This window comes from Penicillium malachiteum (genome assembly GCF_028827825.1).
Source record: "Penicillium malachiteum strain IBT 17515 chromosome Unknown utg000001l:1.0-8184562.0:1.0-8186909.0, whole genome shotgun sequence".
Lineage (NCBI taxonomy): Eukaryota > Fungi > Ascomycota > Eurotiomycetes > Eurotiales > Aspergillaceae > Penicillium > Penicillium malachiteum.
The window spans coordinates 2,796,700-2,813,669 of record NW_026643094.1 but is presented as its reverse complement, the minus strand read 5'-3'; the positions used below and the strand labels follow the sequence as shown (position 1 = coordinate 2,813,669).

Sequence of the window (16,970 nt, the reverse complement as noted above, 5' to 3'; positions counted from 1 at the left end):
ACTATCTGAGTCCCATAGTCATCATGAGTTCTCATATCATTGAAGGTTTTCGACATAGCTCCCAAGGTCCCCAGGTCTTTTGTGCGATCATGAATTTTACACAGTCTAGAAGGTACAGGATACATGTACCTAAAAGTAGAAGAAAAATAAATTGGCCATTTACAGTCCCTCAATGCTATTTCCACATGCTTCAGTTTACCACGGAGTGAAATGAAATCCCATTAATACTACCACCTACTCAAAATTCCCTCCAGGTCATTTCACAGCGAAAAAGGCATCCTTGGTTTGAATATGTACAAGCAGGCCTTGGGCAACATCAACGGAGATGCCAGTAGCATTAGCGATATATGATTGAGTGCCATTAGCCACAAAGTTACCCGCCGCTGTGTAGTAGCCATACTCCACAGCTTCAATGCCATAGTCGACAATGCCAGAAATACTGAATGTTGAGTCGCGAGTACTAGCCAACAAAATAGTGTGGTCACTTCGAACAATTGCAAGTCCAACAGTACCGGTAGAGTTACCGGTGAATGAAGTTGCAAAGGTCAAAATTCTGCCTTGAGTTGAGGTACTGTTGCTGAAAGGGTTGAAATATACCAGCCTAGTTCCATTGGCGCCACTAGGCCTTTTGGTGGATAGATCGAGAGCCAAGCTCTTGAGTAGTTTGTTGGTCTTGACGACATCAGCAACGTATGTGCCGCGTGCCACCGGAGTGAAGTCATCGGTGGATGTATCTTTCGGATAATACAAGCCAAAATTATCAGGGCCCATGTACTCATAGACATTGTAGAAGGCTCCACCGGCCAGTGAAGCAAGAAGCAATGATTCAGCGCTTGAAACGGCACCAGAGTTCTCCATGACCATAGGTAGATTAGAGCCCTCAGCCCAATTTTCATCCGAGGTACCAACAACAGTCTGTTGATGACCATAGCTATAAAGGGTGCTTGTGGATGTGGAATAAGGATCGAGTCCCACGAAATCCAAACTCGTACCACCGGATACTCTCATTTCCTCATTGTAGTCAATCGACTTTTCCTCCGCAGTCGTGAATGTATTCAATCGCGTCCAGACAGGATAATTAGACTCCTTAATTCCATTGGCCAAATTCACGGTATACTCCCACTCGGTACGGGCGACAAAAGCGGCTTGCGAGGAAAAGTTGACGTATGCACCCCAGGTGGCAGGATTGTGGTAAACAGTATCGCCTACTCCGTGGATATGCGTGACCGAGTTCTCATTGGCGACATCGACTCCGACTAGTGTTTTAATATCTCCATTGGCGCTGTTAAAGCTAGCCACATGATTCATCAAAGTTTTCAGTGCCTTCTTTTCGAGAGCTCGAAGCTCAAGGTCATTCTTATCCGAAAGATACCAGTATACTCCATAACCATAGCCTTGGTTTTTGAGCATGACGGGAACAACGGTTCCATCATTTTGGATTTTCTCCACCAATTCATGCCGAAAGACGAAATACGGAACCCGAAAGTCTTCTGTGGAGCTAGTGCTATCCGAGCCAAACCAGATGAATTCAAGCTTGATCCCAGCAGCACCAGCCCATTCCAGTAATTTATCAACATGGGAAAAGTCCCAGCTTTCTGTACTGGATTACCAAAGTTGTGGGGGCAAAGGGCCTTTGGCGCCGTATAGAGTAGCACCGTTGGCTAGGTCGGTATTGTTGATCTGGGGCTGGAAGATGAAGCTGGCGATACCGTTCGAAGTATGGTTTCTGATGAAGGATGATGCGTCAAAATCGTAGTAACTGGCTTGGTTGATTGGGTCCCAGGAAGGGTTGGAATCAGTGAACCAATAATCCGTATCTTTTGTTCCGGAAATGTTGACTCCATCGTGAGAAGGTGCATTCGCCCAGGTGAGGTCAGATGCAGACCAAGTGTCATTGGCAATGCCGTAAAGGTTCGCAGAGAATGCCACATCATTATCAGGGGCTGAATTTACATAGATGCGTACTTTCGCCGCGTCGATCTGAGCGAGTGAATAGTCACTATAATCGAATTTGATGTACGATAGCTCCTGGTTGGCCTCGTCTCCAGCTTCGTAACCAATGCGATGTGAGACATTCGCTACATAATTGTAGTTTTCATATCTACCACCTCGGATATAGGTTGACTCTGAAGCGTTGTAGAATGTATCCGGCTGAATATCAGCCCAGGTAAGTTGACAATTGACCACTGTAAAGCCATCATTGGCTATGAGTTGGAAGAATGGCTCAATTTCAACATCCGTCATGTTCCAGATACCAGCCATCTTGTCAACTCTAAGTTGTACTCCATTGTAGAAGAAGGGCTCATCATCGACTAGGAGCACGATGCGATCATACTCTGAAAGGCTATAATCAACTCTTGAAACATTGGCCACCGTTGAAAATGAAGGCTTGAGTGATGGATCAATGACAGCCGTTGCAGCAACGGCTACACCGGCTATCAAACCCCCAAGCATCCATAAATTGGAGTTCATTTTCTGGCTTTCGTCGTTATTTCTGGGTACGTCAAATTGAAGACAGGTCACAATATCACTCAGAATCGGGGAAGGTAAGATTCTGGCGAGGAGCTGATGTATTTTAAATAACAAAAACGAGATGGAGCCTTGATAAATAATAATATTTGAATGGGTTTTATCACTACAACTTGAATTTTCCACTACGGTTCAATTTCTTTCAACCGCTTCCACCTGGGCAAGGTTGTTGATGGTCGACGGCAATACCGGCTTCCCCGCGTTCCCCACACAACTGGGGAAGCGTCATGAGCCCCCCTGAATATTTGACCATGTGGTAACCGAGTCTTGATGGCCTGCTGCATCCCATCCATCACCTATCAGGATCTTTAAAAGAAAGAAAGAAAGGGAACAAAAACCCCGAATTCCCGATTGGTTTGTGGATAAACGTGAAATATACGTTGGAAATTCAAAATTGTTCAAATTGACTAGAATTTCCACCTATGAAGTTCAACTTGGAAGGTCTTTATTTTTCTATTCTAGTACTTCTGCCAATGAAATGCTCGGGTATGTTCGTATTGATAACAACACTAGGTACATTCCAAGGTTTTCCCCCACAAAGTGCAACTCCCAACTGCACATGTGGCTCACCAACACGATCACGGGTGATTTCACCCCGGTTATCCAATCATTTCTTCTTAGATTGGACCAGCAGCAGAAGACTCCCGAGGTCCATCTATCTAATTACCCATATTTCCGAAGTTGCTTATCCAAGTTTGTTGAGAAGCAGTTCAATTGAGCCGTTCGCATACCCGCATCCGTCTCGTTATCAACCGTCTTTTAATCCGTGTACACTTCTTTTCATTGGCTCTATCGGACAGAATGGAGAATTTCGGCAATATAGAGAGTGGCGAGCCATGGGTGAACGATTCAAGCAGGTTTAGCATCGTCCAAGCTTCTCCCGAATCCGCTGAGAGGGTCAAGCGAGTCCGTATCCGCGTTTCCCATGCATGCGACCGCTGCAAAAGGTAAGCCATTGACCATTGCAAAATACTACGTGATAAAGGTGACTGAAACTTTCTATAGGAGAAAAATCCGCTGCACAGGTAATCGGCCTTGTAGCTTCTGTGCCAGGGAGGCGACAAGGTGCATTTACACCGTTCCGAATAAGCGTGGGCGGAAGTCTCGCGCGGGTAATTCCGATAATCAAGAACTAAACAGCTCCAACAACTCGCGTAGGGCAGTGCCCCTGGAATCTAACGCGCGAACCGAGGAAGAAAACTCGCATTCAGCATCGGGGACTGATCTCGACGACTTTGAGGTGAACAACACGCTGATCGAAAGAAGCCCCCTAGGCGCGTCGCCGGATGCAACTACTGACCATGAAGGTCAATATGTCGGTCCAGCATCTGGCTTGTCTTTCTTGGCGCGTGTGCAAAAGCGTCTTCATAATACCCAACCCACATCATCTAGTTTCACCTTTGGCGACGCGCCGATGGCTGAATACGACCCTGTTCCTTCAATCATGATCTCGCCAGAAGAGTCGTCGCGGCTGGTCAAGACATTCTTTGAATTCACAATACCTATAGATCGAATTATTCATCGACGGACAATAGAGGAGTGGCTTGAGCAATTCCAGCAAACTCTAGGAGCCATGAGAGATGTTGAGAATGCGCCTGCTCAGCGCGCGATGCTCTGGATGATCTTTGCCATGGCTCAGGAGCACAAAACTGAATTTGAAGCTGAGAAAGCTGAAGATAAAAGGTCAGTTATTATACAATGGAACTCTCTTTCTGTTCCCCATCCGCAGTACGACCAGGATAACCGCTGATATAGGATGGTTAGTGTTCGCTACTTCTTAGCAGCCGACTACCAACTCTCTAAAGAGCGAAGTTTTGTGGGACTTAGTAGCGTGCAGGCAAGGCTATTCCAATGCTTTTGGCTCCTCTCAAGGTCGCGAGTGAATCATTGCTGGAGCTTATTTGGAACGGTAGCCCGTCTCGCTCTGGCTTTGGGCTTGCATCGGCAGCACCCTTCGAGCCGAGTAAAGTGTTCTAACTGCATTGACTCAGACTGTAGCCGCAGAACCTTCTGGAGTGCTTATTGCCTTGATACGCATCTCAGCCTAACGCTCGGCCGTCCAAAGATATTTCACGACGAAGACATTGACCAAGAACTACCATCCGGAATCGATGACTTGAGCGTTCACATGGATATTCTAGCGCCAGCGAGAAGCTCCGAGTACTCCACAATGATTGCCCCCGTTGCGTACTATAAGTAATTCTATCCACACCCTGTGTGACGCTGTCCCATTCTTGGTTATTTAACAAGGCATCTTGTCAAGTTTAGGCTTCATCGTATCTTAACCAAGATCCTCCGAAAGTTATATTCTATTCGCGCAGTGTCGATCGAAGACCAATGTACCCTCGCGGCAAAATATACGACTCTTTTGCAACAGTGGTGTGCCGAGCTGCCCATCTTCTTGCAAATGGATCCTTCAAGGCGTACACCTCTTATTCCTATATTTCATCGGCAACGAGATGTTCTGCACTATACATATTGGCATGCAGTAATCCTCGCAAACAGGCCCCTTTTGCTAAGGGGATTTAGCAAACAGCACAGGATCAGCTCCAGAGATGAGCTTGATCAATATAGGATGATAGTCAACGATGGAGTTAAGGAGTGCTTGGGCGCCGCTATAAATGTTGTCAATAGGGTGTGCCAAATGTTTCAAGACGGTGTGATGTTTCGATCATTTTGGGTAAGGTTCCGGAGCCCTGTTTTTAGACAGTAGGAGGGCTTTGAGTGTGAACTGATTAGCTATTCATAGGGTGCCTGCTATTATGGCTTCTCAGCTGCCGCCGTTCTGTTCGTATACACAATCCAACAAGCATCTTCACCTGCAGACGTGTATCAACAGTATTTGAATTCTGCAACTCGCTTGGAGAATCATCTTGCTACCTTTGCAACAGATAACGCCCTTGTTGCGCGATATGCTCTTGTCCTACAAGAGCTGCAGCTGGAAGCGCTCAAACAAATCCAGTGCCATTCCAGCCCATCGGGGTGCAGTATGACAGCCAGCCAGATGGATGCAATGGCATTGCAATATGCCGATATTTTGGGTGTTCGAATGCCACTTTCAACTGTAGTAGACGAAGGATTAGTTCACGCTCCTGCTGATATTGCCACATGGTCGCAATTGGAATTACTGGTAAGCCCTCAATCCTTGACTGCGGACTTGTCATTTACATTTCTAACAGCATGCATATTAGCTCATTCCTAGCTTTACAGGCCATGCCCCAGTATTAAGATATTAAGTCCACTATCCACTTGCTAGTACTCCAACTACTAGATAGTTAACATTAATCTGTCGCATTTTGATTAGTATCTCTCACATACTATACAGGTCAACACGTCCATTTTACTTAGGTAAGGGCTTGAATAAGATTCTTTCTTTGATATCAACTCACATTCATCATGACCTCAGGAGTACCTAGGTACCAACTTGGAAGGATACCCATTGGCACAGGGACGCCCCCGCCTGGGCGATGACTCGATGCTAGTAGTACTGGTCTTTCAGGGACTAAACCACTGTACTACACATGATTCAAGTTGTCGTCTGAGTTTAATTAATGAACACTGCCTCACTCTTATAATTATGATGTCACTACATATAAATTTAAGTTAGAAAGCAGAAATATACTCTATCCAAGTGAGACTTGTTTGAGATTGACTTTCTCGGTTAAGAAACATTTGAATATCCTTGTCAAGTTTGAAGGCCTCTGATACGTGAACGTAGAGCAAACACCCTAAAGAACTTGATGAAAGAGCACATGTGCATAAACATTAAATGAAAACTCTTCACTGGTATTCTTAGCAACATATATTCTTAGCAGCAAGCCACACTGGCATTGTCGACGTCAATGTTCCGCTTATTGGAAATCTTTACCGCGGCAACAAATCATCATCAACTACACCTGTAGCCAAGAGTCAATCCGCAAGCCACCAAATGCATATTGGCATGTTACGTATGGTTCCTGTAAAACATACCAAACCAGATATCCGGATACATCCACACCTGATCATCAAGAAAGTGAAATTTAAATTCAAGTTGCTTATCAGGTGCCTACGTGACTTTCAAGTTGCCAAATCGAACTTCCCAAGTCTGGTCTCATGGAATCTCGTGGATATGCTGGAGGAATCGCCCCCAAACATAAGCCTACGTGGACATCTGGATAGCAAAGCTTTTTTAAAAATTGACCGGCGATCATTCATCCTGAGGCGTCTAGATCCATGCATCCCCTTTTCCTTGATGCAACCCAGCCCACATGATTACACATATCCCTGCCGCCACCCGAGTATATTGTGGACTTGTCTCAGGCATATTAATGGATCATTCATGGGCTTTGTGGAGAGGGCCGTGGAGAGGTCAGGTACCACTTGCAAGTGAATGGGTGAATTTTGTACATCCAGATGCATCTGTGGATAAAGCTGCCAAGTACGGAGGTCGGTCCGGAAAGTTCTCGCCAGAAATTATAATTTCTTTTTCTTGATATATTACCGGCCCTGTATGTCAGGTGTATAGCCTGCTGTATATTGGATGTATTGCCGTGTTACGTACTAGGCTAAATATTGCTTATAACACCCGTGGACACGTAGATCTTTATCTTTTACCCCGCCTACAGTCCGTACACCCCTTCACACTTTTATCCCACCTACACAGCTACACTTTTGTCCCACCTATACAGCTACAATGAAGACCAATATTGCGCAACGTGCTGTCATTGTATACCTAAGGGCCCAAGGACATGCCCCTAAGGAGATCAGTGAATTTATGAATATTCCACGGCGTACTATAGGAGACATATGGAACCGTGCACTCGAACGAGGTTTTCAGCCGAATCAGCGACCATTCAATATATCAGATGAAATGTTAGCTGATAAAGCACGTTCTGGGCGTCCATCTAAGCAAACAGATGAGCTTAAAACCACACTTGGGGCGAAAATCCGTGTAGACCGCTATGGGCGTGAGAAAACATGTGAACAGCTAGCTGCAGAGCTACGCAGTGAATCAGGTTAGTTATTCTAAGATTTGATATTTTATTTAGTGTGTTATTTAATATGTTATTTAGTATAATATTTGATGTGTTACTTGGTGTGTTATTTGATATGTTATCTCATATGTTACTTGATATGTTATTTCCTCTAATATTTCTTCTATAATTAGGGATTAATATATCAAAAACAACAGTTTGGCATGTACTACGAAAAATTGGCCTACGAAAAACAAAGCCTACACGTAAGCCTGGGCTTGCCGCTGAGCAGAAAAAACAACGTCTTGAATGGTGTTTAAAACACGCCCATTGGACTATAGAAGACTGGAAGAATGTGATTTGGACTGATGAAACTGCGGTTGTTTTATTACACCGTCGGGGTGGATATCGTGTATGGCGTACTTCTAGTGAGCGGTTCGTCCGAAGCTGTATTCGAGAACGTTGGAAGGGGGCCTCTGAGTTCATGTTTTGGGGTGCTTTTTCTTATGATCAGAAGGGCCCCTGTCATTGTTGGGTACCTGAAACTACAGCCCAAAAGCGTGAAGCAGAACACCAAATCGCCGAATGGAATACTGAATTAGAGCCTATTATGCGTGCAGAATGGGAGCTTAATTCAGGTATACAGCGATTAGGGCTACGCAATAAGCCTGGAAGACAACCTCAGTGGAGATGGACTCAGAAGAATGGAAAGCTTGCACGCAATTCGAAAGGTGGAATCGATTGGTACCGATACAACACCGTGATTTTAGCCCCAAAACTACTTCCATTCGCCCAAGAATGTGCTCGAATTCGAACGAAAACAATAGTTCAAGAGGATAAAGCACCAGCCCATTCACATCACTACCAACAGCGAATATTTGATATAATGGGGGTCCAACGAATGATCTGGCCTGGAAATTCGCCTGATCTAAATATGATTGAACCTGCATGGCCTTGGATGAAGAGATACACTACGCGAAAAGGAGCACCTAAATCGCGTAAAGAAGGGATTAAAGTATGGGAGGCTGCGTGGCGTGATCTACCACAGGCGCAAATTCAAGCTTGGATTGAACGTATACCATGGCATATACAGCAAGTCATTAGACTAGAAGGGGGCAACGAATACGGTGAGGGGCGTGATAAATTAGGTGAAGTAGCCCCTAGCGGGTTAGGTGATAACGCCTATAACAGCGGCAGCGGCAACGACAGCGACAGCGACAGCGACAGCGACAGCGATATATGGGAAGATATGTGAATATTTACTGTTTCAAGCTGTTATTATATTTCAGTACTATATATTTCCGTTTTATATACATCTTGATTACGCGATATATTTCAATATTTACTGTATATAGCCTAGTGTGAGAAAAAGAAATTATAATTTCTGGCGAGAACTTTCCGGACCGACCTCCGTACATAGTGGAACACTCAGGCTGGTTCGAGTCTTGTGATATGATTGTATTGGTGTTGTAACTTTGAAGTTCTTCCCGATGTCAGTAATCTCAATGTTGATTTCGAGGCTTAGAATCATTAACGCCGATTACATGATCTCTTCGGGAAGCTTCGTGATCACCAGGGTGGATTGTATACCCGTTAATCCGTCCTAGTACGGAGTACGGAGGATTATTCAACGGATTCGATCGGCAGAGAGTAAGGGGGGGGGGGCGAGATCTGAAATCCGAAGTCTTTCATAACATGACTCAAGAAAAGAAAAACATTTGAAGATGACATGTCTAATATTACCTACTCAAGTAGGTACTGCGAAGTGCACATGTGTCGGCTACAAAGTGTGTAGGAATACAGGGTTATAGAGGGGATCTATCCAGAATAATTGTGGAATAGTCTGAGAGGTCATAAAAGAATCGACCAGACCGATCACGATCGATGCAGCATCATATCATTCAAATTCCGTCAACGTCCTGGCCAATTTACAGTGTGGAGCCACACTGATCCACTTTGACCAAGATTCTTCGTCAGTCTGGATCCGACCCCCATAGTTAAGATGAGTACAGCTGTCCATACAGACAGCTATTGTATGGTACAGCAGATACCCTTCATACCCACTCATATGATATCAGAATATAAGGGTAGGGAGGACTGTCCTGTATTTTATTTACAATTTACGCCCCAGAATGGGTTCAGGGGGAGGAAGAAAAAAAAACAAAAAAAAAAAAACCATCCACAAGCAGAACAACTAGGCCCGCCCCGGGGGCAAATAATAAGCAAGTCCCTTACCAGAACAAGACTAATCGGTCTTCAAATGTCCAATAAACTTGAGGGAGTCCTGCTGGTTGAGGGGCAACCGGAAACTGCGGCATCAGTCTGTACAGGCATACACATGTGCAGGCACCAAAGAGGGGTTCTTTATGATTTGAGGACTGTATGCAAGTGCCGTCACACTCGGATGTCCATGGATAGACTGGGATCTGCTGGGATTTCACAAATTGATCGTCGCCTCTGGCGTCTATGCCCAGTTTTTTTGATCAATCAGGATGATTATGGATATCGTCGAATCGGATAGACCAATCCACAGCACCAGTTGACTGGAAAAAAGCTCCAACCCTTGTCAAATTAGGCCAGGAGCCAAGTGTGATTAGAATATTCAAATATTCATTTGCGATCGGGTTCATGAGTTCTGGTTGAGATGAGTATATTAACCTGTACTCTATGCTCTGTACTCCAGACTGGAAAACAACAGTTGATTATATGGACTATACTCCATAGTCCAGCTCAGTAAGTGTCATCTTTCATATGTAGCTGTAATATCGGGACACGGAATAGGATACCCGAGAGATAATTTCATGTGGCTTGCGGGAGAGCTTCTGTGTGGCTTGTTAGTGCAGCTTCTGAGACAGACCAACTCTCAACTCTTATCCACATATTACGTATGCCTCGCTCTAGTTCGCGTTATCACCCCCCTCCGGTCACACAACACTCAGGTGTCACCGGAATCAATCCGTAGAAAGAATCAAGTTTAATAAAAACAACTTGTTCCTTAAAAGACATCTTAGATTCAAAGATATAAAAAAAGAACAAAGAAAATGAAGGAATGAAGGGCTGGGAATGTTAGAATCTCCTGGGAGAATAATGCGCCACGCCAACCAATGTTACCGATGTGGATCCCATAGACCAAATTGGTATTCGGTTTACTGTGCGCCGCGTCAGGTTTCGAGTCCTTTTATGCATAGAAACAAAAAAACAAAGCCAAGGGGAAAGGGTGCAGGAACTAAACTATTAAAGCGTCCCTGAAAATCCCATGGTACAACTTAGGATCAAATCAGACTAGTTCAATTAACATTAGAAGTAAAAGATAAATCAAAACAAGATAGAATCTTAACGTATACTACAAGCTATAATCATACACCAAATTTGACACCCAAAAAATGGCCCAAAAAGGACGTGCGTGAACAAATGCACAGTATCCACAAGCAAAGCTAGCGGCATTACCAACTTTAGTCCATAGAAACAGTAGAAACGTTCCTAATTCCCGTGACTTTTTGTGATCTTTACCCTTTCTCCTCTTTACTTTCTTTCCCCCCCCCCCTTACCCTTTACACTCGTTTCCCACCCCACCCATAGGCAACTCCCCCGACTTATCATAAAGGCCTAGAAGGACAATGCGAATTCCCTTCTGACAATCATTGCGGCCTTTAAATTAAAGAAACTCTCAGGTGGTTAGGTGTGGGATTATCAGGCATTCGTTTACTTTCCCGCACCACTCATCCACCCCCGGTGTCCTCTACGGGCGATCGACACTCTTCCACCGGTCGGCACACACAATTTCGATTTTCCGTCTCATTCTACCCCGACTATCCGTTCGTGAACGCTCTCACAAAAAACCTGTGCTGTGAAATTGGTGGTCATCAGGACCTGATCTAAGAGATCAACCAACAAAAAAAAAGGAGGTCACCATATCGAGACGTCACGCCACTCTCTTATTCCATCATGCGTTTTTCACTGGTGGTTTCGGCTTTGGCCTTACTGCCACAGGCCTGGGCAGCTACGACCCTAGCTTATTGTTCGACCGAGAATACTGGATCCTCATTCAGTGCTGGTGGGTGGACTCCCTTTTGAAACTGATGTCAAATTCAAGGTCAGGAAAAATGAATCATTTTTACTAACTTTGACTCAAATAGTCAGCAATATCTATCAGTCTAACGGTGCTTGTGAGGTCACCTGTGCTAGCTACGCTCTAGGCATTCTTCAAGGGAAGAAATGTTGGTGCTCCAACGTTGCACCAGCTGCCGATACTCAAAAGAATACAACCGAATGTGACACAGGATGTCCTGGTTATCTTTCTGATAGTTGTGGAAGTGCTTCCAAGGGTGTCTTTGCCTACGTCGCCATTGATGATAATAGCGTGACTAGCACTGCTGCTGGTTCCTCTTCGACCTCCTCAGTACGTTCCCCTTCCTGTTTAATGTTATGTCCATTTGCTCTTGCCCCAAGGAATTTCCCCGAGTTACCACCTTTGTCTTTTTGAGTCTCATTTGTCCTGGTTAAATCTGCGCTCTTCAAGGGGTCCTGATTTTTAATGCCTGGATTAGGGGACTACTACATCTACCACATCCTCAAGCACATCATTGATCGTATGGTCATCTTTGATCACCCCAACCCAGCAAAGGGATACATCTTGCTAACTCTTAATATAGACTAGCTCCTCGTCCTCCTCCTCCACCGGCAGCACTACTACCACTGCTCAGGTAGCTGTCACCACCTCCTCGGATGGAGAAGTCAAAACAATCACCATTGCCGTTTCAGCCGCTACATCCGGCTCTGCCAGTAACAAGGGATCCAGTACTAGTGACAAGAGCTCTGGTCTCAGTGGAGGATCAATTGCTGGAATAGTGGTTGGTGTCATTGGAGGTCTCGCCTTGATCGCAGCGCTGGTTTTCCTCATCTTCTTCTATCGCAAGCGTGCTCGTTCTGCAAGCCCGGTTCCTAGCCAAGATATGGCGGATCGAACTAGTCAAGGTTCGAGCTGGTCTCGTGGTGTTTTCCCTGGAGGTGCTGGTGGATCCAGCCTGGGTCGTAAGGCCACTTTCACCGATAACCGTATGAAGACGGACACCGCCCTCTACCACAATGGTCGTCGGGATAGCAGTGTCTCGCTGCAGGACAACGAGGACTACTCGCGACCCGTTCTTCGCGTAAGTATTATTCTGAAAAATCACTGTGCAGTTGATCATTTTCTAACCAATAACAGCTTACCAACCCTGACTAAATCCGTCTCACACATCACCATCTGTGTTTTCTTCTTCCCGCCCTCGTCCCTACCCGAGTTTACCTTCATCCTTAATTCCGCATGAATTTACCAAAACAGCTCTGTTATGATACCCATTAGTCACTTTGACTTCTTTCCTTCTTATTCTTAAGGTGGTGGTCAGGAGGAAAACCGAGATGGGAAGACATTTGAAGTCGGATGTGTTCTGAGCTCCTTTCATCATGCCACCACGGTCTCTCTCTCCCTGTCTAGACGCGAAAAGGATGAATGCGAGGCACAACAGTACACGAGTTTAAGCGGCGCCCACTTTTTTCTTTCTTTTTCTTTCCCGCCTCCAAAGGTTACTTTGGGGGAAGCGATGATTCGCCGTCGAGACGAGTTCACGAGCACCCAGCATTACATACCTCTTGCATAAATACCGTGGACGATGGACGCACAGCCCATATGATTCCAGTACATACTTCCGACCCTCTCCAGATCGCCTCCATTTCCTTGATCTTTCTTTCCTCTAATTCTGATTTCACCTATTGTACTATCCAGCCAGCTCTTATCCCAATTTCTTTTTCTCTTTTCCTTAATTCATGTGCCTATCTCATCTAGGTTTCTGCTATGGCCTTAACTCATGATGCTTAGAGAAATACAATTATCCTCCCATCACTTGAGTAACAGCTAAATTCTCTTGCATATACCTAGGTACCATTTCTGAATCGGACGATCACAGTGATTATTACTCTTCCATTGCTACCCTCCAACCTAAGGGTCTCGTATATCCATGTAGATCTGTAGATCTCACTGACGTGGCGTGATTTATGAAACCTGACTACGTCATGTATGGGTGTTTGATGGTTGAGAACCTCACCTGGGCACTCGTGTTACTTTCCTTACCTCAAATCTTGAATATGCACTACCAGACGAATTCGAAGAGAAAACTTGAATATTCTGAGTTTTTCATAGCACAATTTATAATTTACAATTGGACTAACATAGACCAAACAATCCATCCATCCAAATTTCTTTTTCACCAACTTGGAATATCAAGTTGGTTCAATTTGTTGAGACCAGGTGTAGATATCACCTTCTCATTAACTCCGACATGCCAGCTCTCCATCCTTCTATCACTATGTTCTATTCTATAACTAGCCCTGGGGAGCTTCTAAAATACGAATGATCTCTACATTGCCCAAGTGTTTAGCCTGCTGGATAGGCGTCTCACCGTGGCTAGATCGTCAAATCTGGCCGATCAATTCCCATATCAAGGATTGTGCGAACCTCATCTTCATCTCCCTTTTCAATTGCTCACGACAAGAGAGTTTGCAAAGTGGCTGAATCGATATGAGACTTGAAATCGCTAACGCGATTAACTAATACCCGCACCACCAGTCAGCAAACTAGAAATAATATCCACGGGGGCATTCTTCGCAATAGAAATATGTAGTTCGTTCCAATGAAACAATCCATAGTGTAGAACGATGACATTCAATTGACACCCCGCCTTGATGATTTCGTGAGCCAAGTCCCATTCTTGCCGTTCCAGAGCAATATGCAATGCCGTGGCTCCACATATATTTTTAAGGCCAAGGTCAGTTTTAAGGCCAAGGTCAATGCCACAAGTACTAATGAGAGTGGAAGCTAGATGTCGGAACTTGTCGTTAACAAGGGCCTCATGAAGAGCCGTGCGACCTGATGGGGAACGCGCATTCAATATCTCCTCTGGGAGGTTGAAAGAGAGCGCAAGATCCAGGGCATCGCGTCCCTCTCGTTCCGTGAGTTCATGGAGCAGGCTGAAATTCCAATCTTTGTAACTCTCTTTTCCCATGAACGTAGCCGGAGTCAAATTTTCAACTAGTACACGAATAGTCTCGAGAGAACGGAAATGTATGCCTTTATGTATATGGGCTTCAGTCAAATGCACCCCGCTAGTGAGTAGTAACCGTGTAACAACATCACCTTCTACTAGGTAGTGTGCATAGTAAAATGAATCAAAAGAATATCCTCTCACAGGTGGTGATCTCCAGATTTTAGTATTGACATCAGCACCTCGGTCTAGAAGCAATTGAACGATTTTGGCCTGGTTTTCTTGTACAGCATAAATCAACAAAGTGGTTCCATAAATGGTGCACCAATTTGGATTAGCACCCAGATCAAGAAGAAACTTTAACCGGTCGACTTTACCTGTCTCAATCACTCGGCAAAGGTATCCTGTATTGTTCAAGCCTCCTCTAGCCATGCGTTTATACATCCACATCCACGGCATTGGTTCATTAATCCAAAGATTTATTTGAGGTACCTTGTCATCGTGGGGTTCGAATGGCGCCTCTGGTGGACATAGAAGCCCCTTCCTAGCACGGTCATTCTTTTCTGACTCTTAAGGTTCCCAAGAATCCTTTGCTTGAACGGGCGAGGTTAACAAGTGATGAGGTGTCACAGAAATCACATATCATGAGTAAGAGTTCAAGGGGCAGATCCCCAAGGTGATTGGTGACTTGAGAGGATGACTGCTCTGCAGCAAATTGTTGTTCCGTATGATTCTGATCCTGCATGGAGCATCGAGCGAGATCTCTCCAAAGGGGGACATGATGTGGCGAAAGTGTGAGCTGTATGAACAGTGTTAGAAGAACTTGAGAAGAAAAGGAACCCCTTCTCAATACGAATGAAGTCTCTTTCAGGGTGTGATGGTAATGGGTATTCCTGATCCTGGGGAATAGAATGTCTTATAAACACTAGGGGGAGTAACGAGAATAAACGAGAATAAGGCTGTGGCGTGTTGTTCTATTCCAGTGAGCGGTAGCAAAGGCTTTCAATACCCATGAGGACACTGAGATTGATTTAACTCAGCGAAGTTGAGCCTGCAAAAAGGAGAAACTTGAATCAAGCTGAAAGATCTGAAAGTCAGACGTGACCCTGACAGACACTGTCTTTCTTTTTGTCCCAAAAAATGAGACATCTTTCTGACAAACTTAAATCTGTATTAGTAGCAAAAAATGGAAACAAAGGATATATTATTTCAGTATGGGGGAAAACAAAGATTGATGAAACTAGGATGCACCTTGTTTCTTAAGATAGCATATCTGAGCTATTAATGTGACTGCCATTGTTTTAGAAGACACAAGTTGTGCTCAATGCAATAAATTGAGTTTCTAAGGGTATTAATACCTCTAGAAGTCAAGGCAAATCAGAGATACAAATTCCGTGGATGAAGGGGTTTAAGATTTTTCAAATGGATTCACAATGTTGAAAAAATTCAAGTTGAATATAGAATAGTACCGTGACGTGAGAGTGAACTTAGTGGGAAGTTATATGGATGTGCCTAACTAGAAAAACTCATAAAAACTGGAGTAATTCTATCCTGAGGTAGATGTTTCCTAGATACTAGTACTATTCGTGCATTGCTCAGGTGTAACACGGCCACACTCACCTAGCCCGACATCCATCCGCATCACCTATGCCCAGACGCCTGGCAGAAAAAGCAGTGAGCGTGTAGTTTCCTGGGAGCTGCTGGATATTAAATACCAAGCAGACAAAATCACGCTGCTTGAGTGGAATGTCAATTACTGACCTCGGGAGAGACCATAAAGACAAAAGGTGTAACTTCAACAGCACTCAAGTGCTGCCAGGGGCAGTCACTGGTAGTATGTAGTATTACTACCACTATCGTAGATACTGCAAAGAAGATTGATGGAACGTCACGGTGCCATGTCTGGGGCTTAATTCTAAATGTGCAAGGATGCGAAAGGGACGAAGATGGACAATCGTCAACTAGTATGTGTATAGGCTCATCCATGGAGCATAGGGAAGGGAAGATCCATCATCTTCCAGGGCTAGTACATAAGTGCCACCTGGGCAGTGAGCACTTGAGAGAGAGCTATATATCACTACTCAAGTGCTACTGAGACCTCAAGTGCCCCAGGGCTTAGACCACATGAACTTGAATATACATAGTACTATGCACGTGTGTAATATTAGGGCGATGCACATGTGCAGTGGTCTGATATCAATATGATCCCATCTCTTTGGCACTAAATGGACTGATATTTATATCAATGATCATATGCCGATTCTTTTTTTTCTAGTATCTAAAATTATGCTGAGAACTTGGAGTTATATCAGGCCTTCATCTCTTTGCTATTGGAGAACGCCACGTCCACACCCGTTCAGGTTAGCACCTTACGTGGCTGTGGGATATTGTGGGATCATAGCAAAAAGATCCTTCTGCGATAAAATTCCTCCCCGGGCCAGAGCTTGAGACCGAGATTAGAACGAATGAA

General features: G+C 44.6%; 6 protein-coding genes across 6 annotated transcripts; 3 read left to right on the top strand and 3 right to left on the bottom strand.

Annotated features, from left to right (window-relative positions):
- Positions 1-255: 255 nt before the first annotated feature.
- On the bottom strand, positions 256-1,410 carry N7483_001048 (uncharacterized protein; the record flags this gene model as incomplete). The annotated part of the gene is made up of 1 exon (XM_057084486.1): positions 256-1,410. One exon carries the CDS (start codon positions 1,408-1,410, stop codon positions 256-258), a length of 1,155 nt encoding a protein of 384 aa, XP_056950635.1.
- Positions 1,411-1,605: 195 nt separating this feature from the next.
- On the bottom strand, positions 1,606-2,472 carry N7483_001047 (uncharacterized protein; the record flags this gene model as incomplete). Its single annotated transcript, XM_057084485.1, has 1 exon — positions 1,606-2,472. One exon carries the CDS (start codon positions 2,470-2,472, stop codon positions 1,606-1,608), a length of 867 nt encoding a protein of 288 aa, XP_056950634.1.
- An 858-nt stretch (positions 2,473-3,330) lies between these two features.
- N7483_001046 (Zn(II)2Cys6 transcription factor) lies at positions 3,331-4,729 on the top strand (the record flags this gene model as incomplete). Its single annotated transcript, XM_057084484.1, has 3 exons — positions 3,331-3,476; positions 3,535-4,212; positions 4,528-4,729. 3 exons carry the CDS (start codon positions 3,331-3,333, stop codon positions 4,727-4,729), a joined length of 1,026 nt encoding a protein of 341 aa, XP_056950633.1.
- A 444-nt stretch (positions 4,730-5,173) lies between these two features.
- On the top strand, positions 5,174-5,757 carry N7483_001045 (transcription factor domain-containing protein; the record flags this gene model as incomplete). Its single annotated transcript, XM_057084483.1, has 3 exons — positions 5,174-5,209; positions 5,279-5,659; positions 5,740-5,757. The coding sequence occupies 3 exons, from the start codon at positions 5,174-5,176 to the stop codon at positions 5,755-5,757; spliced, it is 435 nt and encodes a 144-aa protein (XP_056950632.1).
- Positions 5,758-11,426: 5,669 nt separating this feature from the next.
- Positions 11,427-12,705, top strand: N7483_001044 (ER membrane protein Wsc4; the record flags this gene model as incomplete). The annotated part of the gene is made up of 5 exons (XM_057084482.1): positions 11,427-11,535; positions 11,618-11,880; positions 12,029-12,070; positions 12,134-12,631; positions 12,688-12,705. The coding sequence occupies 5 exons, from the start codon at positions 11,427-11,429 to the stop codon at positions 12,703-12,705; spliced, it is 930 nt and encodes a 309-aa protein (XP_056950631.1).
- A 1,357-nt stretch (positions 12,706-14,062) lies between these two features.
- On the bottom strand, positions 14,063-14,521 carry N7483_001043 (uncharacterized protein; the record flags this gene model as incomplete). Its single annotated transcript, XM_057084481.1, has 1 exon — positions 14,063-14,521. The coding sequence occupies one exon, from the start codon at positions 14,519-14,521 to the stop codon at positions 14,063-14,065; it is 459 nt and encodes a 152-aa protein (XP_056950630.1).
- Positions 14,522-16,970: the final 2,449 nt, after the last annotated feature.